We start from the raw sequence: 26,964 nt of genomic DNA on the forward strand, positions 1-26,964 counted from the left end.
AATACTTTATTCATGCAAAATAATACTTAGTAACCTATATGCAAATTTAAAGCAGAATAATAAAATAAATAGCCATGAACCCACCACCAGATTTAAGAACTAGTATTTCATCAACTGCTGTATGGCCTGTGCTAAGTCCTATTCCGGCCCCTTGCATTTCCCAGGAGGTAACCAATAAGTGAATTTGTATGTACCATTTCCTTCCATCTTTTGAAAAAGTTTTATTAACTTATATGTAAATGTGTTCCTAAAAGAAATTGTTTGGTTTTGCTTCTTTTTGAGCTTTGTAGTAGTAGTTCATGCCTTTTCACTGCTGTATAATATTTTGTCCTATACCTATTAGTGGATTGGCCTGATTCCAACTGTGTTCTATTACAGACTTTACTATAAGAGCTGGGGTATAGTCTTATGATTAGAATTGCTATGTCAGTAAATGTGCTAATGTTCAATTGTTATAAGATTTACCAAATTATTTTCTAAAGTAGTTTTACTAATTTAGACCTTTATAAATAGTATATGAACTTTCCTTTTGATTATGTCCTTATCAACACAAGCTATGTTCAGATTGCTTATTTTTGCCAATCTGAATATAATATATTTTATTGCAGTAATAATTTTCAGTTCAATGATTACTAATGAATATTGTCTGTCGTGCTTGTCTTTGTAAAAAAACACACACAATAGTTGGCTTTTTATCTGTTTTGTTGTTGTTATTAATCCTCACCTGAGGATATTTTGATATTTTTTCATTATTTTATTTTTAGATAGAGTAGAAGAGAGAAAAGAAGGTGGAGGGGATGGGGGAGGGGAAGTGAGAGTAGATAAACATGAATGTGAGAGAGACTCATTGATTGGTTGCCTCCCGTACATGCCCTGGGAACAAACCTGCAACCTAGGTATGTGTCCTTGACTGGGAATCAAACTCTTTTGATGCTCTAACCACTGAGAAATACTGGCCAAGGCTCTGTGTTTTTACTTCATTAATTTCTGTTCTATTTTTTTTTCCCAATTTTACTCCTACTGTTCTATTTGTAATGTAAATTGTCTGCTTAGCTGGTTAGCATCCAGGCTATTTTCTTTTCTAATTTTATTATTTAAAACTATCGATTTGCTTTACTGTATTATGTTGTTGTGTCCCACACGTTTTGATAGATATTTTTCATGTCATTCAAATTTTAAAAAATTCTAAGTATGTGTAAATTCTATCATGATTTCTTTGACTTATTTAGAAAAGCATTTAAAATTTTCTTCATATTAGATTCGTATTTAATGTCATTGTAGTTGGACAACATGATCTATTCTTTGAAATCTTTTGATCTATTCTTTGAAATCTTTTGATATTACCTTTGTGGTCTATTATGTAGTCAATTAAAAAATGCTCTATGTATTTTTTAAAAGAATGTATATTCCCTAACTGTGGTACACAGGGTTCTCTATGTCTGTTAAATCAAAGTTGCTTAATTGTATACTTACTAATTTTTTGCTTGTTGGTAACTAGTTTGAAACATGAGTATATATCTACTCTCTTCATATAGTATTACAATTTTTCATTTCATCTATTTTCAGGTGAATGTTTTTGGTACATGTAAGTTTGAATTGAGCCTTTTACAATTGTATAGTGACTCTACACTTAATAATACTTTTTAAATAAAAAAATCAGTATAGTTAAAATATGTCTGGCAATAATGTAGCTACCCCAACTTTTTATATAGTATTTGCTGGATATATCTGTTCCTCCAATTTCCCAGTGCCCTTATATTTTAGGTGTTTTGCTTGAAAACAACATATAATTGGATTTTAAAAATAACGTCTATAATCTGTTTAACTGGCAAAGTTAGTCCATTTACACTAATTGTAATTATTGTTATATATTGACACATATACCATTTTGATTTTCTTTCTGTTTATTCCATTTTGTACTGTGTTTCCCTTCCCTGCCTTCACTTTTTTGGCCTCCTTTGGGTAATTACATTTTTAAATCAGTTTTTTTATTCTACTGTTCTCTTTGCAGGTTGAAATTGTATATACTATTTTATTATTTTTGAGGTTACTCTGGCTTTTTACTAACATATTTAACATTGTCTAAAGCTCTCTCCTAAACAGATATCTTAGATTACTTAAACTTTGTTCAACTTTCTTCTACCTTACATGATAATGTCTATTTTATATCACTTTGTAAACTTTGTGTATTAAAGGATAATGTTTTGTGTTTAATATTTGTTAAAATTTGTGCCCACCTTTACAATTTTTTCATAATTTCATCCCCTCCCCCTCTGAATTACAGACTTTAAAAGTTCCTTTAGTGAAGATATATTAGTGAAAAATTCTCTATTTATTCTGGAAGTTTCCTTAATTTACCCATATGTATTTCTAGTACCAATTCTAGGTAAACAGTTATTCTATGTCAGTTTTTTGAGTATGTAATTGTATTAACTTTTGACTTTTGCTGTTGAGAAATCTGTAGTCTGTTTAGTTGTAGATTTTTGGTGATTTGTTTTTTATTCTGGCTGCTTTTAAGATCTTCTCTTTGTTTTAGATATGATACAGTTTCATTAAAATTGTTTCTTAATATAATTTTATTTTTATTTATTCTGCTTGGGATATGTTGTGATTCCTATATCCATTGATTAATATTTTCAGCTCTGAAAAATTCCCAACCTTCTTTTCCTTCAAAATGTGTCCTTATATTCGATCTGCTCTCTCATGGGACCCTAATTACATTTGTATTAGGTCTTCTCTTACTGTTTCCCATGCTTTCATTTCTTTTTCTCCTCATGTTTCATTCAAGCAGCTCTAACATGCATTTTAGTATTTCTCTCTCGTCTGCTTCTAATTTGATATTTCAACCGTCCTCTGAATTTTCCATTTTAATATATGTTTTTCAATTTAATAGATCTTAGTTAGCTCTTACTCAAAATCTGTGTTCATTTTGTTTACATTCTTTTTATATTTGTTCATGTTTGTAATTGCCTTTCATGTTTACTTAAACATTTTATTTGGAGTAATAGTATACTCATCTCTGACAGTTCCCATATCTTAAACAGTTGAAGGCCAAATATGTGGTTTCTGCTCTCTCTTGTGTTGACTTGTTTGTATGTTTGGCAATCTTTGATTGTGAGCACATATTTACTTAGTATTAATCCATGGGATTAGAGGTGAACTGCTTAAAAAGAATGTACTTCCTTTCAGAGAGTATTTTCTGGTGTTTTGCTATTACCCAAAGGATGTTACTAACCAGGGTCCTTGACTTAATGTGGAAAACTCAGGATCAGCTACAGTACCTTGAGCTTCTTCTACCAAGCTCTTAGTCTCTGGGTCATATTACTTTTATCAGTATTTGCCCTCAGAGTATCTTCTATCCTTTCTATCCATTGCTTACCCCTTAAGATTTAGCTCAGGTATAAATGTGTGTGTGTGTATGCATGCATATTGTATGAGAGAGGGGCAGCGGAACAATATATGTTAGATTTTGGAGATTGGGACTTGATCATTCTTGTAAAACATGTCAAGTCAGTATTCATTAAAACGTAGTTTTTATTAATGATCTAGTTTCTTTGTGTTAGGAGGACTCTTAAGAAACTGTAATCTTCCATAAATGTGAAAATAGATACCCACTACTGTAATTATTACAACAGGACCCTGTTCTCTTCTCCCTGAAAACGATTCTCTGGCTATGTTAGGTATAGTTTTTTATCAGTCAATCTAACAAGAATCCATAAATATATTTCTTATATTATCTATGTTCAATTTTCACATCTTTATACTAAAAGTTAAATATGAAAATGTCTGCCACATCTTATTGTTCTTTAAATGATTTAATGCTAGACATTCTGGACTATATATGTAGAAGTGGGTAGTCTCCTAGTCTCCATTCATTTTTTGGTAGTTTCCAGACTCCCCAATGCACATAAATCATAGTGACATTTAGAAACATAAACTGAAAATAGAGTGTTCTTACTATTCTGTTGAGGGAAGGGTAATGATAATAATGATAACTGATGTATCCGAATGGATTTTATATACAATACTAAATTTCACATGATTTAACTCTTAATTTCTACAACAAATCTATGAAGTAAGAACAACTATTCCAATTTTATAGATGAGAAATGATTTTCCCAGGGTTGCCCATCTTGTATTAACACAATATATAGTATTTTATGTTCTCATCTAAAATATATGAAAAAACGACAAACTGAGGATAGTTCTTAAGATAAATACAGAATGTTGGTAATAATTGCTATATCTTCTTTTGCAAGTACTGTTGCCCCAGTCTCTGAGCATGTTTTGCAAAGTGTGTTGAAAATGGTAGTTATTGTTCAAGATGGTTGGATTAGATGACTCTGTGCAGCTTATTGCACTAACAAACAAGGAAGCCTGTATCACATTTGGGCCCATGCTACTTTATTCTATCTTTGGCCACTTTTAGTAAACCCAATACCAGCTTGAGTGGATCTAGGCAAAAACCATCAACAAGTAGCTTGGTATCATAATGCTATACATTCAGTTTGATTTTTGTTGGTCTTGACTGCTTATGGGCATACTTGAATGTGGTTTCTATTCACATGCAATGCATATTTTCACAAGTCTATTATGTGACTAAAATGGCCATATTAGAATATATCCTTAAGCATGAAACAAAGTTTGAGTGGTAACAGAGACAATATCGTGTTCCAAATATCTCCATGTCCCTGAAAATAAATATATTGGAACTTGAGCCATTTGACAGATTGAAAATATTAATGAAGACCGGGAGGACAGCAGAAATTCATGGAAAAATTTGTTCAGTTATAACTTATTCTGACAAAGGAGAAATATAGTATTGACTAAAACTGACTAAAGAATTTCACATACAATATGAATTTCCCTCATACTTTGGACAGTTTAGCTACATTTTATTTATTTATTTTTTCTTCCTTGCTTTTGGTCTTGATTCTAAGAAAAAGTTCTTTGGTGGTGGTGGGAGCTTTGCCCTAGTAAGTTTTTTTTTGGCCAGAAAAGGGTCAGAAAGAGAGCAGATCTTTTCTTATTGTTTTGTTGTTGTTGTTAATCTTTACCTGAGCATATTTTTCCATTGATTTTTAGAGAGAGTAGAAGGGAGGGAGAGACAGATGCTCTGTCCACTGAGCCAAACTGGCTAGGGCTCTTTCCTTATTGTTAAAAAAAGTATTGGCGAATGAACTCAGTCTGATTTTTTCCAGCATTTTTAGATTCTTCATTTTAATCTCTATTTCTTTTAAATCCCAACAAAGCCATTCTAATTGTTGTGATACTTACCTTAAATGCTGGGGAAATGTCTGTTTTGAATTTTTATGAATAAAAGAATACATAGGGGTAGAGAGCTAAACACAATAGATAATACAAATCTAGTCTATATTGACATTTCTAAATGCAAAAACGTTACAGTAAGAAATTGGTTAAAAATGAAAGGAATCATTGTAGGAGAGAAGCTAAATTTACAAGCAAATATTGAAGGATAGTAATAACAAAACCCAAGGTATTATGTTAAATTAAAAATAAATGAAATAGAGCTTGATTGATAGAATATGGATTGTTGTCATGAACTCTTATTTTGAATTTCTTATGCTAGTTTATTTTTAAAGGACTCTATCAACTGGAATTACTGTGTCAGCCAGTTCATACTACCTTCATCTTTCAGCAACACATTCGTTGCACGTTATCTATAATAATAAAAGTCTAATATGCTAATTAAACTGGGCGTCCTTCCAGATGAAGCTGGGGCTGTGAGGGAAGCCCATGCCCTGGATGCCTGCTGGTGGCTGGAGGGAAGCCTGGGTTCTGGTTGCCTAATGGCGGCCGGAGGGAAGCCAGTGCCAACAGCCAGGGGGAAGGAAGGCCTACTCTTGCATGAATTTCATGCATCGGGCCTCTAGTTCTTTATATACGCATGAATAGGTGCTAATATATGATACATTTTCCATTGCTGAAATAGTTATAAAATTAAGTTCTTGCAATAATTCTTGCAATAATCATGTTTTATTTAACATACTAATGGCCGTGTGCATGAATTCGTGCATATTGAAAGGAAATTAATTAGAAGAAATATTTTAATATGACTATTTTCCCTTTATAATAGAAGTGTCAACCAAATTCACAATCGATATGACAGATCGAAACACATGCATGTGATTAGCACCAGTGAGCTTTATCTGTATCGTGCATGAGCAAGTCAGCTTGGCCTTTTATATATATATAGAATAAACTTGCTTAATTAGATCTGCTTTCTGATGTAGCTAAATTTTATCCAGCCCAGTGAAGCACCCCAACTTCTCTTTCAGGTAATTGTCAGCAATACAGCAGTAATATCAACACAAAGCAGATTATTATTGTAGATCACACAGGGAGAACAAAGGGTAAAATATTTAACTGTAGCAGGGTTTGACTATATTCTGCGCAGTGACAAAACCTGAAGTCATTTTCAAAGTCTACCATTTCTTCTTTTCATTTGGGTCAAGTTTCTAAGCTTTCTAAATCTCCCTTTTCTGGCTAATGAAAAGAAAATATGATTCCACCGAGTCTCCTATCTACCTACTCCAGGACTTCTGTGAGGATCAAAGGAGATGAGGCATGGGAAAACACTTCACAGACATTTGGTTAAAGTGTACAATGTTTCCACCTGGATATAAAGCAAGTCGTGTTCTTGGGCTGAAGAAACTCCAAGGAGGCTAGTCACTAGGGAGAGGAAACTGGGCGTTGCTACGTGATGTCATTACCCAGCACCCACAGTGACAATTTCCAGGCTGGACTGGGTTGTGGGCTGCATTTTGTGCTATGGGGTCTCAGCAGCATCGGCTACGATTTAATGGGGTCACTACAGAGTGGTGGTGACATGGCCTGTGTCCCACTTCGGGGAAGCTGAGTGTTACTTTGTGGGCACTAGGTCCATGATGCCATTTCGCAGTAAATGGCCAGTGTGTGTCACAGCAGCTCCTGCATTGAGCATCTGCCCCCTGGTGGTCAGTGCATTTCATAACGACTGGTAGACCAGTTGTTCTGGTCATTCGGTCATAATGGTCACTTAGGCTTTTATATGTAGGTATCGATGTAGATATATAGATATAGTTAGAGATATATAGAAAAATAGAGATATATAGATATTAAATGCTAGGTGCCATTCTAAGCTTGTAACATATACCAGGTGGGGCAAAAGTAGGTTTACAGTTGTGAATACATTAAACACAGTTTATTCTTGTATTGCTATTTATTAATTATTGTATTTTTCATATGAACAGCTGTGAACCAATTTTTGCCCCACCCTGTATTCACTCATTTAGTTATCATTGTAATCGAATAATTCTATGCTGCTTGAAAATTTAAGGAAATTATAGATAATTCATAAATTATTGTGTCCCATGCTATTTTCTTTACCAGTTATCCTATTACCAATTTCATTCATTGCCTTTCTTACAGTCTACACTAATGTGGGTCTAAAAGCTTATCCTTCCTACAACAAATAATTTTTTTTCTTTTCCTGTTTTAGAAAAAGTGTTTGCTCGCCCATATTTTTAGATTATTTTCTTTAGTAAAGGAATCCAAGAATTTCTGTAAAAGACAAACTCAGATAAATCATTTTTTCCTTCTTTACCTTATAAAATGTTCATGCACTGTTAACAGCCACTCTGCATTCATTTCTAGGTAGTAATGCCATTGGTAAATGCTTTAAAATTGAATTCTTACTTTATGATTTGGTATTTCCCGTTTTGATGAAATATGAATGTGAAATTTTTCAGGCTTGGCAGAATTAGGCACCCTGTGTGATCCTTTACGGAGCTGTTCTATTAGTGAAGAAAATGGCCTCAGCGCCGCCTTTACCATAGCCCACGAGTTGGGGCACGTGTAAGTACCTTCTGTCACCTCAGTAATATGCCTTCTCTCCATTCCACTTAGTGCATCTAAAAGTCCATCTTCAATTAAATAATTAGCACCTTTATGTCTTTAAAAATATTTTAGTGTAATTTTTATCCCTGAAATGCTAACTCTGGCTCTTTTGTGATCTATGTTAGGTCAGACAGGCTGCACAGATCAACAGACTAAGCAAAGAACTAGAACTTGTGAATTCTTTTATTTCATTTACTGTATTGGATTACATGGCAAGCACTTCTGGCCTCTTTCCCTTGTTATCTTATACATGACCAGGTACTGTCCTCTACCATCCTATGGGAAGGCCTACACGGCTGCTGGTTATGGGCAACTCCCAAAAATATTTGTAATACCAACTAATTTCTTGCCCTTATAGCTCAGAGCTTCAGCAGAGAATGTGGTATGTGGAAATTGCTTAATAATTAAAAGATTTTAAAAAACTTTTTCTCTGAGATCCATAGTTTTTTGTTGTTGTTTTGTTTTAGGTGTTTTTGTGTGTGTATGTGTGTTTTGTGTGTGTGTGTGCGTGTGTATGTGTGCGTGTGTGTGTGTGTTTGTGTACATCTGTAAAAATTTGGGATTCTTCTATCTGTTCCTACATTAATAAAAATTCTAATAGGGTTCTATGCTGTAAGAATGGAGGCTGTGATTTCCAATGATACCTTTGTAGCTCCCATGGAAAGTCAGAAACCGCTATACAATCTCATCCTCTGAAAAATGATTCCGATGAACCCCCAGAACACCTGGGATTTCTTGGTTAATGGCTTATAAGGAAAGGAGGCTTAAGTTGCCTCTTAGTTTGACTACATTTTCTTTTCCTGGTCATGCTTTGACATAATTAGAGTATTCAGCTGAGGCAATTCCAAGTGGAGATCATTTTTAATAAACTAGTGCCTCTTCCGTTCCCTTTTAGGATGGTTCTATCTCATGAGCATCAGCAAGATGCACACTCAGATTTTTTTAAAATTGTTTCTTGAAGTGGGGGATAGGATCAGGAATATAACTGAGGGCCATAGATGCATTGCAGTGGCATCGGAAAAACACTATTTGCTGGTTTAGAAGACTGTTCTTGCAGAGAGCACCATCTAGATATTTATTCTCCTGAGAAATTCTTTAGGTGTCTTCAGATATGGGTAAGTAGTTTAAAAAACTGATCTAAGTACAGATTTCAGCCTGCAAGTTAGTTCCAATGTTCCTTTTAACTGTGAGTTTGTACTTGGGGCCTCAAAAAATGCATAGGATCTGATCTGTTGCCAACCAGCTAATTATTTAATGTTGCTCAAGTTGTGAAAATTTGTTGCCTTTTTGGAATGTTTTTATTATTCTAGTCTATTCATCATCACTTAGTGATGATAGTCTAGAAACTTAGGCTGCTTCATATAAAATAGTTGGCTATCCTATCTAATAAAAGAGAAACATGGTAATTAGCTGTACGGCCGCTACCCTTCCCATTGGCTAATGAGGGCAATATGCAAATTAACTGCCAGCCAAGATGGAGGCCGGCAGCCAGGCAGCTGACGCGAACAGGAAGGCTTGCTTGCTCCAGTGACGGAGGACTCCAACATTCCCCGCCTACCTTGCTGGCCTCTCAGCTGCTCTCTAAGAAACATTGTAACAAATATAGAAGCTAAACAAACACCCAGAAACCTGCTTTAGTCGGCCAGGCTTCAGCCAGCAGGACTGCAACATTGTTTCAAATACAGAAGGTAAACAAAGGCCAGAAACCTGCTTTCAGCAGCAGAGGTCTCATAGCTGGAGCCGAGCCTCAGAGCTAAAGCTGGCCCAGAATAAAAAAAAAGGAAAAAAGGAGCGGTTGGGAGCTTCAGTCACCCGCCAGCCAAAAAACAGCACTCAGCCCCTCACCCAGACTGGCCAGGCACCTCAGTGGGGACCCCCACCCTGAGGGTGTGTGACCAGCTGCAAACAGCCATCATCCCCTCATCCAGGCTGGCCAGGCACCCCAGTGGGGACCCCCACACTGATCCAGGACACCCTTCAGGGCAAACCAGCTGGCCCCCACCCGTGCACCAGGCCTCTATCCTATATAGTAAAAGGGTAACATGCCTCCGAGCACTGGGATCAGCGGAGCCACAAGGCCTCCCGGCACCGGGATCAGCGTGACAGGGGGCAGCGCCCAAACCCCCTGATCGCCCTGCGGCTCTGTGTGTGACAGGGGGCAGGGCCACAACCTCCCTATCCGCCCTGCTCTGTTTGTGACAGGGGAAGGCGCCCCAATCGCCTGATCAGCCCTGCTCTGTGCCTGATAGGGGGGAGCGCCCCAACCCCCTGATCGCCCTGCAGCTCTGTGTGTGACAGGGTGTGGCGCCCCAACACTCCCCCCCACCCCCCACAGGCCCTGCTCTGTGTGTGACAGAGTGCGGCGCCCCAACACCCCCCACCCCCACGGGCCCTGCTCTGTGTGTGATGGTATACCATAACCTCCCCATCGGCCCTTCCCTGAGTGTGACAGTGGCGGCGCCCCAACCCCCTGATCGGCCCTGCTCTGTGGGTGATAGAGGGCGGCGCCCCAACCCCCTGATCTGCCCTGTTCTGTGTGTGACAGCGGGCGGTGCCCCAACTCCCCTATGGGCCCTACTCTGTGAGTGACAGGGGAGAGCTCCCCAACCCCCTGATCACCCTTCGGCTCTGTGTGACAGGGTGCGGCGGCACCCCAACACCCCCTCCATCGGCCCTGCCCTGAGTGTGACAGGAGGCAGTGCCCCAACCCCCTGATCTGCCCTGCTCTGTGGGTGATAGAGGGCGGTGCCCCAACTCCCTTATTGGCCCTGCTCTGTGAGTGACAGCGGGGAGCTCCTCAACCCCCTGATGGGCCCTGCTCTGTGAGTGACAGGGGGGAGCTCCCCAACCCCCTGATCGCCCTGCAGCTCTGTGTATGACAGGGTACGGAGCCCCAACGCCACCTGATGGGCCCTGCTCTGTGCGTGACGGGGTGGCGCCGCAACCTCCCCATCGACTCTGCCTTGAGTGTGACAGGGGGCGGCGCCCCAACCCCCCAATCGGCCCTACCCTGAGGGTGACTGAGGGTGGCATCGCAACCTCCCTCTCCACCCTGCTCTGTGCATGACAGGGGGCGGTGCCCCAACTCCCCAATCGGCCCTGTTCTGAGCCCGACCAGGGGCTGCACCTAGAGATTGGGCCTGCCCTCTGCCACCCGGGAGCAGGCCTAAGCCAGCAGGTCATTATCTCCCGAGGGGTCCCAGACTGCGAGAGGGCACAGGCTGGGCTGAGGGACCCCCACTTCCCCCCGAGTGCACAAATTTTTGTGCACCGGGCCTCTAGTCCTATATAATAAGAGAGGGATATGCTAATTAGCCTGGATATGCTAATTACTCACGACCAGATATTCTAATTAGTTGTAACCAGTATGCAAATTGACCATCACTCCAACATACAAGTTGGCAACCCCCATGTGGCCACCACATGGCCGCCACAAGATGGCCTGCAGGGGAGGGCAGTTGGGGGGACCAGGCCTGCAGGGAAGGGCAATTGGGGGGATCAGGCCTGCATAGGAGGGCAGTTTGGGGGGATCAGGCCTGCAGGGGAGGGCAGTTGTGGGGGACCAGGCTGGCAGGGGAGGGCAGTTAGGGGTAATCAGGCTGGCAGGGGAGCAGTTAGGCATTGATCAGTATCTCAGGGGAGTGGTTAGACCCAACCTGTGGGTCACGACCCCTGAAAATACATCCTGCATATCAGATATTTACATTATGATTATAACAGTAGCAAAATTACAGTTATGAAGTAGCAACGAAAATAATTTTATGGTTGGGGGTCACCACAACATGAGGAACTGTATTAAAGGGTTGTGGCATTAAGAAGGTTGAGAACCACTGGGTTAGGGTGTAATCAGTCTGGCAGTAGAGTGGTTAGGGGCAATCAGGCAGGCAAGCAGGCGAGCGTTTGGGAGCCAGCAGTCCTGGATTGTGAGAGGGATGTCCAATTCCGGTGTGTGGTTGGACATCCCTCGAGAGGTCCCAGATTGGAGAGAGTGCAGTCTTGGCTGAGGGACACACACACACACACACACACACACACACACACCCGTGCACGAATTTCATGCACTCGGCCTCTAGTTATAGAATAATATGGAATTAGTGATTAAAGAAGTCCCTTTCAAAAATTGAATTTATTGGGTGACATTGATCTGCAAAACCATACAGATTTTAAGTGTACAACTCAACAAAACATCATCTGTACACTGCATTGTGTGCCCATTGCCCCAAGCAAAGTCTCGTTCCCTCCCTCTTTCCCCCCTCCTTTGCCTACCTCCACCTACCCCCCATGTCCGTTTCCCTCTAGCTATCACCACACTATTGTCTGTGTCTATGTGTTATGTATATATGTTTTTTGGCTAATCCCTTCACCAGCCCTCATTAGACAGCTGTTAGTCTCTTCCTTGTATCCATGCCTCTGTCTCTATTTTGTTCGTCAGTTTATTTTGTTCATTAGATTCTACATATAGGCAAGATCATATGGTATTTGTCGTTCTCTAACTGGCTTATTTCAAAGAAGTTCTTTTGGTACTGTACCAATAATCAGTGGTCTGGAATTTAGTGTGTGTATTGCCTTTACCTAATCTTTCCACACATCTAAGATACACATGTTGAAAACTGCCAGCATTTTTATGTGAATGCTTTGTCCTTATTGCGAGGAGGTGAGCCAGAATCCAAATATTTTGATTGTGTAGATTCAGATATCATATTATTAGACTGCTTCTGATCAAAGTTATAACCTAGTGTTTTTCAGAGATTATGTGCTTCTTAAGGTGACGGTAACCTAGTTTATAATGCTTTATGGAGAGATCAAGAGTACAAATTCTGATAAAATCAGACTTTTCTGTTTTTTACCTTATAATATAATATAGATACAAGAGATTTGTTACTTATGTTGTATACATATTTTAGTATTTTTTAACTGTCTGTTTTTATTTTTAGATTTAATGTTCCACATGATGATAGTTTTAAATGTAAGGAATCTGGAATTAAACATCAATATCATGTGATGGCTCCAACTCTAAATTACCACACAAGTCCTTGGACCTGGTCAAAATGTAGTCAGAAATATATCACTGAATTTCTAGAGTAAGTCTGGTTTTATGTTACTTTAGTTAATTATTGCACATTTATTAGATTATAAAGTTTGAAATTTGTATATTTTAAATGGATTCAATTTATGTTTAGTTTTTCATTGTTTAAATTCAAACTTACATTCATTGTACAAATGGATGTTTAAAAACATGCTAAGTTTTGTTTGTATTTCAGTCTTAAATTTTTTTTGAGGGGTTATAGTTCAGATCTAGCATCCCCCTTGCCATTTTCCACTTTCCTAAGTCCTTTAAATAAATGATGTACTCTCATAACAATTTGCAAGGTAGATATTATCACTCTCAATTTACAGATGAGGAGACTTGGGGCTCAGGGAGATGAAATAGCTTTTCCACAGCCATGCATCCTGGGAAGTGGTGGAACTGAAAGCCAACTCCTAAACCTGCCATTCTGTCTCTGTGTTGTACTCCTTTCTTAAACAACCCCTTTGAGATGGAGACGGCATAATACTGTTTGAAATTTTTTTGATTCATTGTTGTTCAGATATATAAATGTGTTTTCTCAAATGATTTGAAAGCTTATTTCTATTTTTACATTTTGACTTTTGGGGCATTAGATATAAGGCATTAGTTTTGGATGGCAGAATAGACCAAAAGTATCATGTGATCAACATATGAATATTCGTTTCTAAATTATATTCTGATGGGTTTGTCTTTTTAGAAATTATATATATATTATTTTAGAGAGGAAAAGAGAGGGAGAGAGAAACATCAGTGATGAGGGAGAATCATTGATCGGCTGCCTCCCGCATGCCCCCTACTGGGGATTGAGCCCACAACCCTGCATGTTCCCTGGGAATCGAACCATCCCCTCCTGGTTCATAGATGCTCAACCACAGAGCCATGCTGGTCGAGATCTTTCTTTTTTTAAATTGTATCTTAAAGGAACTAGTGGGTCTCACATGAGAATAAACACATCAGAAGTCTTTGTAAACTCTGAGATTTTCTTACTGATTTTGATTTGAGCTGGGTTTTAAATTATGAAAAAATACTGATTTTCTCTTTGGAAATAAAGAACTACAAAAAAATGTGATGAAGAACCATATACTGACATGCATATGTGTATATTCACAATATTTCATCTTCTGTCATTGGTTCAGCACTGGTCATGGGGACTGCCTCCTTGACAAACCAAATGGGAGAATATATGATCTGTCCTCACAACTTCCTGGATTAATGTATGATGTAAACAAGCAGTGTGAACTTATGTTTGGTCCTGGATCACAAGTGTGTCCCTATTTGGTAAGAAAAATTTTGGCTTTTTGTTTGAAAACTACCATAAAGTTGTAGTTAGAATATATTTCAAAGTGTATATTCTCTTTAACAGAAGGTAAATTAAATATATCTTAAACGTTTTTAAGTGTTAGAAAAATCTGGTGTTTGTCAGAAAGGCGCTTAAAAAAAGAGTAACTAAAATTCATTGAGTAATTATTATATGCCAGGTACTGTATTAGGTGCTTAAAAGTTATCTCTAATTTTCACAAAATCCTATGAAGTATTCTCATTTAGAAGCAAAGCCACAGAGAGGTTTTGAAAATTAACAGGATTTTAAATATTTACTTTCAAGTGATATTATTTTTTCGGACATGGGAAGAAAATTATGTGAGACATTTTTGTATTTTGATGAGTTGTATTAAAAGACCCAGGAATACAATAGACTGCATTTTAATTTATGTAGATTTGAATAAAAAGAAATGAAATTTGGAGCCTGTTGTTTAGTTTTCATTAAACTATTTATAAGTTTTTTTTAGGATTTTTCATAAGGTAGATACAGTACTAGGTTGTGAGAATCATTGGACCAGAAATGCAACAATATTCATTCATTTAAGTAAAGATAATGATCTGCTACATAATATCTGCCATAGAATAAATGCTTATTGAATGTTGAATGAATGAATGAAAGGTACTTAACAGTGAGTGCAGGGACATACAAGGCATACTCCACATAGTGCGTATTGTTCCTAAAGTCTTAAGTTCATAGTCATGATTTTCATAAGCCTTCAAACATCCACTATGGAAGGGGGAGATTTACCTTAATTTCTTACATAGAAGCCACATTTCTTTCTTCCTACCTGATTTAGACACTAAACAAACTTTGAATTTAAAATCAGAAAAAGAAAGAAATTATCATGTGTATAGCTCCTGTGGGCCTCCATAGATTTTTGTTTCTTGTGAAAACTTCAGAACCCTTTGTTCAAAAGTTGAAAGTCTGCACTATATTCACAAAATAGGAAACCAGTATACATTATACAGTATTTCTATGCACATTATTCATACATTCCTCCATTGGATCAAAGAGGGCTTTTGGAAACTCTCTGTGAATAACATTTAACAACAAAAAGTCCTTTAGAAAAATATCTTGCAAAGAGAGAAAAATGCCTCACATAATTTTGAATATTTCCACTCCAATTCATCTCTCCCAATGCATGATGAAAATCTAAAAGTTAAAAAAAGGACACTAAATGCTGTAATTTTATGTATTTAGAGGAAAATCAAGAACTAAAACTTAGTAAAGATTTTTTTAAAAATACTTTTTTATTGATTTCAGAGAAGGAGGGAGAGGGAGAGAGAGAAACATCAATATCAATAGGCTGCCTCTTGCACGCCACCTACTGGGGATTGAGCCCACAACTGGAATCAAACCATGACCTCCAGGTTCATAGGTCAATGCTCAACTACTGAGCCACCCCTGCTGGGCAGTAAAGATTTTTTGCTGATTATTTCCAGCTGTGACCATGAAACCAGGAATTACATAGGATCAGTTTGTGAACTGATGCATTATATTGACTTGATCGGGTAATTGTGGCATCATTTTCACTCTTGCTTGCCTGCTCCGGTTCCTCTGCAGAAACAGTGCAGGCGTCTCTGGTGCACGAGTGCAGAAGGAGTCCACAAGGGCTGTCGTACTCAGCACATGCCACTGGCAGACGGAACCAACTGTGGTCCTGGGATGGTAGGTTTTCTCCAAGGGTGAGTCTTGTATCGAGAGATTATCAGAGGATGTGATTGCTCTGCATTTCAGCACTGTTCATCATTTGCTGTCAACTTTTGTTCTGCTAGTTGATTTAATATTATTGCCATGGTTTTTTATGTAGAATAGTGTCTAGTGAATTAAAATTATAATTTCTCCCTCCTGTTTTTCAAGATCTAGCAGATGAATATTAAAATTACATATAGTTATCAGAAAGATAAATCATGTGTACATATAGTTATCTAAGTATATTATTGTTTTGTTATTAAACATGAGTATAGACATGAAGGCCCTAATATTTCAGCAAATCTCCAAATTTAAGGATGTTAGGATTTCATACATTTTTCTCCCATAAAATTCAGCTAAGTATAACTGAAAGTTTTAAGTGTTTCCTTTGGATTTTGTTGGTTCTAATTATATTGAAATACATTATATTCCTACAATAAACTGCCTGCCATACTGCATCTTTATCATTCTAACATCAGTAAATCTGCCAGGGTGATGTTGAGTGACAGGGCTCACCATGATCATGAAACGTGTTGTATATGAAGATGAATTCAGATTGTACTTGGTGCTCCAGCATTAAGTCAAATACTGTCTGTACTCAACAAATTTTAGTCAGCCTCCTCTGAGCTACCCCATGCAAAAGGAACACTTCTTGGCAGTGGGTTAGCTAGTGCTGCCAAAGCTCACATTATGCAAAAGTAAGAACTTCAAATTAAGTTCAGTTCACTAGCTGACCTTGTGTCTTTACCACCTGCTGCTTTAGTGAAATGTGTGTACCAGCTACTGCCCTTTTCTTGCGTCACTTTTCCATCCGAAGGCGTGTGTTTCCCATAAATACCACTTAGATTACAAATGAATTATTAAAGTTTAATTTGAAACTTCAGCAATTTTTATAGTACCTGAAGTACTCATTGAAGTGGTTTTGTGCTCAAATTATCTTAGGATCAAAATTCTACTGGAATTCTTCAGTTTATAGATTTAAACTGGAACTAAATTTTAAAATTTGAATTTTATCTAAAATTTATATTTTGAGAGTAAGAATTATTAAAAAGACTATTTTTCTCACTTTTTGTGACTAGTATTCATAATTAGCTTTTTCTTTTGAGGAGGAAGTGGCATTTGTTGAGTTACTGATTATCTGAACGTGATTAGAGAAAAAGACATCTCTGAAGTTTGAATACGGGGCTGTTGATATTAGAAAGAAGACTTACTCCAAGATGTTCACCTGATTCAAATCTAGTGCTGTAACAAATGTTAAAGTTACTATATCCTGTTGACCTTCATGTTTAATTTCATGTGGCTAAAATAGTAATTGATATATTTATAAATGTTGAGATACATTATGTATAACTAATTTATTGAACAGTCTAAATCCAGTTCAGGCATAAACATTTTTCTTTAAATTGAGAAATATGAGTCACATGCACTTATCTTAAATGTACAGCTTGGAAGGTTTTATCAAATGTAGATGCATACATAGCCAACATCCCCACTAAAAAAGTGCAATCTTGACTCTTTGCAGACAATTTCCCTTCTCTCCAGAACCAGCTCCTGTTCATGTTTCTATCTCCATAGATTAGTTTGTTTGTTCTTGATTTAATACAAATGGAACTATGTAATGTACCCTTTGGGGGTGGAGATTGGGTCAAGCTTCTTTTGTTCAACATAATGTTTTTGAATTTCATCCATATTATTGTATGCATCAGAACTTCATTCCTTTATGTTGCAATATAATTCAATGTACAAGTGCACCATAATTTGTTTACCCAGTCTCCAGTTGATGGACATTTGGGTCATTTCCAGCTTTTGGCTGTTATGAATTAAGCTGCTCTGGGCATCCTCATACAGGTTTTCTTATGGGCATATATTTACATTTCTCTTGGGTAAATATCCAGAGTAAAACTTCTGGGTCGTAGGGCAGGTGTGTGTTTGACTTCATAGGAGAGTGCCAAACAATTTTCCAAAATATGTGTACCATTTTAGAACCCATAAGCAATGTCTGAACGTTCTAGTTGCTCTGCATTCTTTGCCAATTTTTGATACACAAGTATTTTAACAAAAATTTAGCTATTCTAGTGGGTATAAAATGGAATCTTATTCTGGTTTTAATTTACATTTCACTGATTATTACCAATCTTAGGAATCTTTTCATGTGTTTGTTTGCCATTTGAATATATCTCCCTATGATGTGGTATGATGGGCATGAATTCGTTGGAACTAAGGCAAATGTGATGAGACACCGAGACCTGCTTTAAAGCACATGTAGATTGAAAGCAGAGGTAGTGTTTGGGGTAACTACATGCAGATCATGATAGGTATAAATTCCCTTTTTAATTAATTGAAAGTAGTGTCTTTATATTGCATTAGCATTAGCAATGTCCTGTATTAAATGGATTATTTATTCAAGGGAAATTTTAAACAGATGTCCTGTAACGTTGCCTTAACACTCTTCTTTAGTCCATTTATCTTGTGACTGTCTTACATGTGAGATGGTCTGTTAATACATTCATTTTTATGAAAACACTAGAGGCCCGATGCATGAAGTTCGTGCAACAGTAGGCCTTCCTTCCCCCGGCTGCCGGCACCGGCTTTCCTCTGGCACCCAGGACCCGGGCTTCCCTCCGGCTACCGGCAGGCACCCGGGACCTGGGCTTCCCTCGAAGCCCCAGCTTCATTCGGAAGGTTGTCAGGAAGGACGTCTGGAAGGATGTCTGGTCTAATTAGCATATTACACTTTTATTATTATAAATGATGAGCCCCTCCCCCACAACCCCTCCCCCCCACACACACACACCGTAACACACGCATACACAAGAATGCATGCAGGGACTATTGAACGATTTCTGGAAGATGCCAACAAAATGTACATGCACATAGTACAGTCTATACTGAGATTTTGCTCTTGTTCACTCCTAATATGGCTTTTTTCTATTGAATGATTTGTTCTAATGAAGGGTACAAAGTATTTTTTCTCCTAATAAAATTGCTTATAGTATTCATTCATTCAGCAATGATTTTTTAAGGGTCTGCTATATGATCAACTTAGATCAACTCAAGCTATTTTGAGGGGGCAGGGCAGGAGTTTGATTTCTACATTTGATATGTTTATTAGACGTTCAAGTGAAGAGGAGGAAACAGTTGTATACAGTCAGGAGATCAGGAGAGAGATCTGGACTGGGAGTGATTGTTTTGATAGAGAAGAATAAAGGGCCAGGATCTAAACCTGGGGACATTCCAATGTTAAGAGGTTGGAGAAAAAAGAAATAGTAAAAGAAACTGTGAAAAAGTAATCATTAAAGAAGAAAGAAAACCAAGAGTGTGGAGCTCTGGAAACTAACAGAAAAATAATGTATCTGGAATCATAATTAGCTACTCACATACTGCTAAGTCAAGGAAAACAGAGACTGGGACCTAGCCACTGGTTATACATTGTGAAAGGCCTGCACATGAGCCATAGAAGTTGGTATAAAGCCTGGCAAAGGTGAGATTGTGAGGAAATAGGCAGAGAGAGAGAGAGAGACAGTGAGCATAAACCGAACAGTAGCTGGTTAGGGAAGTGAGGTCTAAAGTTGTTGTTTTTTGGTTATTGTTGTTAAAGTGGCAGGAAAAAGGGTATGTTTATATGTTAAAGAGAATATTCTAGTGGAGTGTTTTCAAACTGTCTCAATTAAAGGACCGGTCTTCTTTAAAATAAAACATTTTCAAGTTATTTTTTTGTACAAAATGATAAAAACGGTTGACTAGGAAAACGAAAAAGAAAAAAAAAAGACCTCCAAAATGTAAGCCAGGTTTTCCTACTGGAAAAAAAATTGTGGTTTCTAAAAATATTTAAAAATGGAATTATTATGAGACCCAAATACCACTGCTGGATATATATCCAAAAGAATTGGGAATAGGGTCTTGAAGAGATATTTACACACTCATGTTTGTAGCAGCATTATTTACAGTAGCCAAGAAGTGAAACAACGCAACTGTCAATCAACAGATGAATAAACAATATATGGTATTTACATACCTTGAAATATAATTCAGCCTTTTAAAAATGTATTGGGGTGACATTGGTTAATAATATTATATAGGTTTCAAGTGTACAGTGCTATGATACATCATCTGTGTATTGCACTGTGTTCCCACCATCAGATGTAGCCTTTGTAAAAGGACATTTTGGCACATGCCATGTGTGTGAATCTTGAAGACATTATGCTATGTGAAATAAGCCAGTCGTAGAAAGATAAACACAGTATGATTTCAATTTATGAGATATCCCGAGTAGTCAGATTCATAGAAACGAAATAGAACGTTTCTATTGCCAGGGGGTTGCCAGGGGCTGGGAGGAGTGGAGAATGAGGAATTATTATTTAATGGGTGTACAGTTTCAGTTAGGGAAGATGAAGATTTCATTTTGGATGGTTGCACAACAGTGTGAATGTAGTTAATACCACTGAACTGTACACTTGAAAATGGTTAAAATAGTAAATTTTATTTTAATAATAAAAATAAACATTAAATTATAAACAAAACCAATATAAGCTTATTTTTAAATTAGTAACTTTAATAAACATGAACTTCCTCTGTAAAACTCTTACAAAAGTTTCTAAATGCTCCCTCACAATTTCTGTGCTCATCTTCTCACAGGCTGATAGTGACTAATCCATAGGCAGCATCAGCACATGAACCGCATTAGCTCTCATGTCCTAGAGACTGGAGCAGCAATGACATAGGGGAGATGAGACAATTGCTGAGTCATGTTCTGAGTAGTGAGAAGGGCTGAGATTAAGTGGATAAATGGAGGGATTAATTTTGACTAGGATCCTGGATTTTTCATGTATATAAATAGGCACAGACACTGATGGGTGGGTAGAAGGGCTGCTGGGAGATTGACAGATTTTTCCTGCAAGTTCCCATTTTCTTGATGAAAGTAAAAAACAAGTGATCATTGAGGCTTTGGAGGAGATAGAGTGGAAAGTTAGGTCAAAGAGTGAGGGATAGATAACTGCATTAAAAAAAAAGCATGGATATATACCATATTAATCTAATATTTGCTTTATTTTTTTTTTATTTTACTAAGTTTTTCCAATATGTATAGGTCTTCCCTACCCTAAGGAGACTCTAAATCTTAAAGGCAAGGGGAACTTTTTTATTCTTTTTGCATTCCATCAATCTTACAGTTACTTGATACTCAGTAAATATTCAATAACATGGCATTAAATGTAATCACATCTGAATAAACATGTTGTTTTAAATTGTATACATTTTGTTCTTCTATTGATCTTCTGCGGCTCTTATAGTTACTATAGTGTTCTCACTAGATCTACATGAATCACTTTTCTTTGTGTTATTTTTATAGCATTGCCACCATGGGCTGTGTGTAAACAAAGAAATGGAAACACGTCCTGTAGATGGTGAATGGGGACCATGGGGACCTTACAGTTCTTGTTCAAGAACATGTGGAGGTGGAATCAAAAGCACAACCAGGCTCTGTAATCGCCCCGAGTATGTCCTTTTTATGTCACTGTAAATTAAGATTATCTCAAGGCACCAGAAACTAAACAGCAGTTTCATTCACTTCTAAACTGGAGGTCAGTCTGTAAGTTTCTGAGATTCAGAAAACTTCTGGGACACTTTAAGCCATATTACTTTATATCTTGGTAGATTCAGACCTTTAAAAAGCTGATAGATAAAAATAACCTTTAGAATCTGAATTGAGACAGAGCCTTCTTTTTTTTCTGATTTAGTGTGAATTTGAGAAATAGTTATAAATAATGACAGTAATATAATGGCATTTTTTACATTTAATGTTTCTGTTGAAAGCTACTTTCCCCTTTTAACTATGTTTTGGCTGTCCTGGACAAGACACGTAGTTTCATTACCAGTTTTTTACTCATTTGTGTAATTCGACAAGCTATTTTTTCTTTCTTTACCTATTATGTTATAGATGCATTCATGTCTTTAGCTTGAATAAGTACTGAAGCATATCTCCTCTCATTATTTAAAAGAACTTAGAGATTCCATAAAGATTTTAAAATAATTTTTCTATTGTTATGTGATATGTAAATTGGTAAGCAATATGACACTTTTCACTTAAAATCTATTACCAAGGATTTTTTTTTAACGCAGAAATATGACATATTCTGAATAAAATCTGAATTCGTTTGAATTTTAGAATAACTAAATTATGCTAGAAGTCTTCATATTTAAAAATGCTGAGAAAAGAGTTTTTGTTTTCCAGCATAAGTTGGATGGATATAGAGTGATACCATGAAACTTGTTGAACTAAGTGATAAGTAGATCTATGACAAACACACATGTATATTCCTTTTTTTTTTTAACATGGTATTATCTTTTTTAAAATCATGTTTGGCTCATTCTCCACCCAGAATATGAACAAACCATTTAAAAAAAATATATTGTTAATGATTTCAGAGAGGAAAGGAGAGGGAGAGAGTGATAGAAAGATCAATGATGAGAGAGAATCATCTATTGGCTGCCTCCTGCACATCCCCCACTGGGGATTGTGTCCAACCAGGAATCAAAGTGTGGCCTCTTGGTTCCGATGTGAAAACTCAAACACTGAATCACACTGGCTGGGAAAACGAACCATTTTTTTTTTAATTAAAAAATATATTTTATTGATTTTTTTACAGAGAGGAAGGGAGAGGGATAGAGAGTTAGAAACATCGATGAGAGAGAAACATTGATCAGCTGCCTCCTGCACACTCCCTACTGGGTATGTGTCCGCAACCAAGGTACATACATGCCCTTGACCGGAATCAAACCTGGGACCCTTGAGTCCGCAGGCCCATGCTCTATCCACTGAGCCAAACCGGTTAGGGCACGAACCATTTTTTGAAATTTTAAAAGAAATTCTCATCATAGTTCCTTGTTAGTTAATCAAATCATGAATAAGATATCATTTCTCTCCACTAGGCCACAGCATCCTCCAAGATGAATATTTTTAGGTTATTAGCCATGGGATTGCTTAAAACCATGTTACATACTTGTGTTATATTCAAAGTGTTAGTGGGACATCATGGAAAGGAATGGAACAATTTTAGAGGTAAATGACAAAAATAATATTGTACTGATGTGCTTTAAAATGTAATGAATTTGACTAGGCCGAGAAACGGAGGCAAGTACTGTGTGGGCCGCAGGATGAAATTTCGATCATGTAATACTGATTCCTGTCCAAAAGGAAAGCAAGACTTCCGTGAGAAGCAGTGCTCTGATTTTGATGGTAAACATTTCAACATCAATGGTCTTTCCCCTAACGTGAGATGGCTTCCAAAGTACAGTGGGAGTAAGTAGTTAGAATATTTTTGATGTGAATCTTTTTTGAGTCCTAGGAACAAACAGTTGCAATATTGTATGGCAAAACTTTGACTTTTTTTACAGTTGCCATAAAAGATCGCTGTAAACTCTACTGTCGGGTTGCTGGAACCACTAACTTCTACCAATTGAAGGACAGGGTTGCCGATGGTACCCCTTGTGGAACTGAAACTAACGACATCTGTGTTCAAGGCCTGTGTCGGGTGAGTAAACTTATTCTATTTAACGTGGCTTTCAGGAGACTATGACTTCTGTTACTACAGAACACATTTTTGTGAATCCAATACGGCAACCTTTGGTGGTAACCACATTATCTGTAGGAGTATCATTAGGAGACTGTTTACTAGGTGATTTTCTGCCATGAAGAGTAACTCATAAAGCATTAAGGTAAGTCTGCCAATTTTGTTTTGTGTATGGTACTCAAAATCAATATAAGGGATGAGGTCAACTTTCTAAAAAGATAAAAAATATTAAGACACAAGGGTTATAAAGTCCTTTTATCCTTCAAGTGTGACCTGTGGTGACTTTTTTTTATCCCCTCAGTGTTAGAAGAGGTGGTATCCTCCCTCCCTCTGTCCATTCTTGTCTCTTAATTCTTGGGTAAATGCTTCAGACATTTACTGAGAACCTACTAGATGTCAGATAAAAGGATGGAACAGAGTACTAACCTCCAAGGTGGTCACAGATTTGTGAGGGAGATAGGCAGGCAAACAATTATAATGCATTGCGATGGAGTCATCTGCAAGGAGGCTTGGGGATATCGGGGAAGTAATGTCTTAATTAGGGAGAGGTGGGTAAAGGTTTTGAAGAATGCTCATGGAGGATGTGAGGCTTGAACTAATTATGAAGGTTTTAGAAAGGTGAGGATATAAGGTGAGATAGGGGCCAATGGTTGTTCTATGCACTTTTACCCTAAAGTCCTTGGAGATCTTTAGGATTTGGAATTGAGGAAGAGATGTGATTTGATTTGCATGTCAGAATCTTTAGAATGCACTGGGTTAGGAGAAGCTTGGAGATGGGTGGGCCATTTAGCAGGATTTTAGGTGAGAGCAGATAAGACCCTGAATTCAAGCACACATACTGCACGTGACGATCTTAAAAATGGTGATGAACTTGAAAACCAGGATAGTGAATGCTGTCTAGAGAATACAAGTGAAATTTTATGAACTCATTCTTTTGGTTAAGTGTAACTTAATAGAACCGAGTTCTCCCTATAACCAAACATCTGTTACCAGTCACCCAGATGACAGAGGGTTTGCACACAGGTGCTAATGAGATGTTCAAAGGAACTTAAAGTAAGTTACACATTGGAAAAACCTTAAATACTAGAAAATGGGTACTCAGTGGCCTGAAAAATTTTTGAATCTAATTTATCAGCAGAAAGTCATATGAAATGAAAAAAATATGATTACGTAAACATGTATAGATGCATACTACTTTCAGAAACTATCCGCTTGAAATTTTTAAAATTAAAATATTTGCCTTGTATATAAAAATTCATGAGGTTTATGATATTTTCTTACTTTTCCAATCACCAAATTTAGAGGACTTGTCCAGAGAACTAAAAGTTATTGCTGCATATGTAGAGGACATCTTCTGCATTTGTTCTTTTAAACCTCTGGAACAAACCATTTACTTTTACCTTTTACTTATGTATTCATTCTTTTCATAAACCCTGTTTATTATGCTGGATATTAGTTTTGGAGAAATAAACTTTCTTTCAATTGTACTCAGTTTATTATGAATTCTAATGTCATGAGTTTTTTAAAAAAATGAATCATGAAAGACATCTTTTTGGAGTTACTTTTTAAAATTCTTACCCAAGGATATGTTTTTATTGATTTTAGAGAGAGAATGAAAAAGGGGGAGAGAAAGAAAGAAAAATTGATGTGAGAGAGAAACATTGATTGGTTGCCTCCTGTATGCACCTCAACTGGTACTGTACCCACAATCTAGGTATGTGCCCTGACTGGGAATTGAACCTACAACCTTTTAAAAGTGTACAGCATAATGCTCTAACCAACTGAGCCACCTGACCAGGGCTAGGGTTATTTTAATGTATTACTTACATAGTCATATTTTTTGTGCCTCTTGAATGACATTTATTTAAAGAGTGGTTTTCAAATGAGGGATATAGGAATCAGCCTTTGTTTGTTACAATGTGGATTCCTAGGTTTCACCTTTAAGGTTTCCCTGGTGGCCTTTTAAAGTGCCATTTTATGCGATTTTGATGCAGGAGGGATGTAGATGAATCTTTGAAAAACACTGCTTTTTCAACCAGGTGAACAAACATGTGAAAATACTGACATATGAAAAGGTCAGCAGATATTATGAAAAAAATCCTGCCGTATCAGATCTCCTATTAATTGAAAGAACTTTGTAAAGCACCATGTTTATCATGAGTCATTTTTATAACATTGATTTGATTTATTGTATTTTGAAGCAAGCTGGTTGTGACCATGTGTTAAACTCCAAGGCCAGGAGAGACAAATGTGGTGTGTGTGGTGGGGATAATTCATCATGCAGGACAATGTCAGGAGTCTTCAACAGTGCTCATTATGGTAAGCTGTGTATCTGGTTCTACTTTTCCCTTTTTTTGGTGTAATAATGGTATATGTGATGAAGGTACACTAAAAATGGTTTGTTATTGTTTTGTCTAGTCTCTACCCTTAATTAAAATTGATTATTAGGGGGTGGGAGCAAGGTGGAGAGGGTCCATGGAGGAAAAAAAGGGGACATCTGTAATATTTTCAACAATACAGATGAATTTAAAAATATAAAATACAAGCCATGAAACTTAAAAAAAAGGATAGTTAAAGAAAAATTTCCTAAATATAAAAGATTAAATCTTATACCAGATTTATCCTTGAATTAGTGAATTTACCCGCTAAAGGTAAATGCATTTAAAAAAATTTATTAGGTGCGTTTATTAGAGTAAATCCACTGCTATTTGACAATGATGTGTGAATAGTCCCCCAGTTAGCGATGTGTTCTTACTGCAGTTCCTATAATCCCTAATGTATACTGTATTTATAATGTTTCCAGGAAACTTGTTTTTAATTATTTTTCATTATTTGAATCAAAAATTTTGTGTGTGTGTGTGACCTGCCCATCTGTTGTGCTTCTTATTGATGACATATTGAAAATGTTGATTGAAGGTGGAAGGATGAAAACATAACTTAAATATGGATTTTGAATTAGTATTACATTTGATTTTCCAGGAAGTATTTGTATTACAAGGTGTAACTGATATTTGGCTATGATTTCATTTTTCTTCAAAATTGTTAAGAGAATATAGCAGATTTTTTTCTGTTCTAAAAATGTCTTGGAAATGTTTTTTTTTTCTTTTTTATGGTAATGAAAACAGCCCTTTAAAACTTTCCTTGCAAAATAAAAATTTACTTTTACAGTTTTATTGCTCAGCTTTAAATTATATTCACATATGTTCGAGCACAGTTAAGTTAGTATGAATTCCTTCATTTAAAGCAATATATTTTAAAACAAAATTTACTTTTTTATTAACATTAAAAGTATAATACATTTCATACTATGATGATACTTACAAATCCTAGTTACCAGATGATCTGACTTATTTTTGTAGTTATGATTCATTATTTCATTAGAGCCATACATATTTGACCCCTTCTTTTTATAATCA

The 26,964-nt window shown here is 36.9% G+C and overlaps 1 protein-coding gene across 1 annotated transcript in view; it reads left to right on the plus strand.

The window, feature by feature from the left end:
* The window catches only part of ADAMTS20 (ADAM metallopeptidase with thrombospondin type 1 motif 20), a gene marked incomplete at both ends in the record, with an annotated part of 166,168 nt that overhangs the window by 63,414 nt on the left and 75,790 nt on the right, over positions 1 to 26,964 (plus strand). Inside the window, 8 exons of the mRNA XM_081082830.1 lie at positions 7,752 to 7,857; positions 12,834 to 12,980; positions 14,104 to 14,245; positions 15,852 to 15,956; positions 21,328 to 21,473; positions 23,096 to 23,277; positions 23,373 to 23,509; positions 25,750 to 25,867. Coding sequence (XP_080938956.1) covers positions 7,752 to 7,857; positions 12,834 to 12,980; positions 14,104 to 14,245; positions 15,852 to 15,956; positions 21,328 to 21,473; positions 23,096 to 23,277; positions 23,373 to 23,509; positions 25,750 to 25,867 — 1,083 coding nt within the window. The remainder of the gene's footprint in view (positions 1 to 7,751; positions 7,858 to 12,833; positions 12,981 to 14,103; positions 14,246 to 15,851; positions 15,957 to 21,327; positions 21,474 to 23,095; positions 23,278 to 23,372; positions 23,510 to 25,749; positions 25,868 to 26,964) is intronic.

This window comes from Myotis nattereri (assembly GCF_964212035.1).
Source record: "Myotis nattereri genome assembly, chromosome: 2".
In the NCBI taxonomy this organism is placed as follows: domain Eukaryota; kingdom Metazoa; phylum Chordata; class Mammalia; order Chiroptera; family Vespertilionidae; genus Myotis; species Myotis nattereri.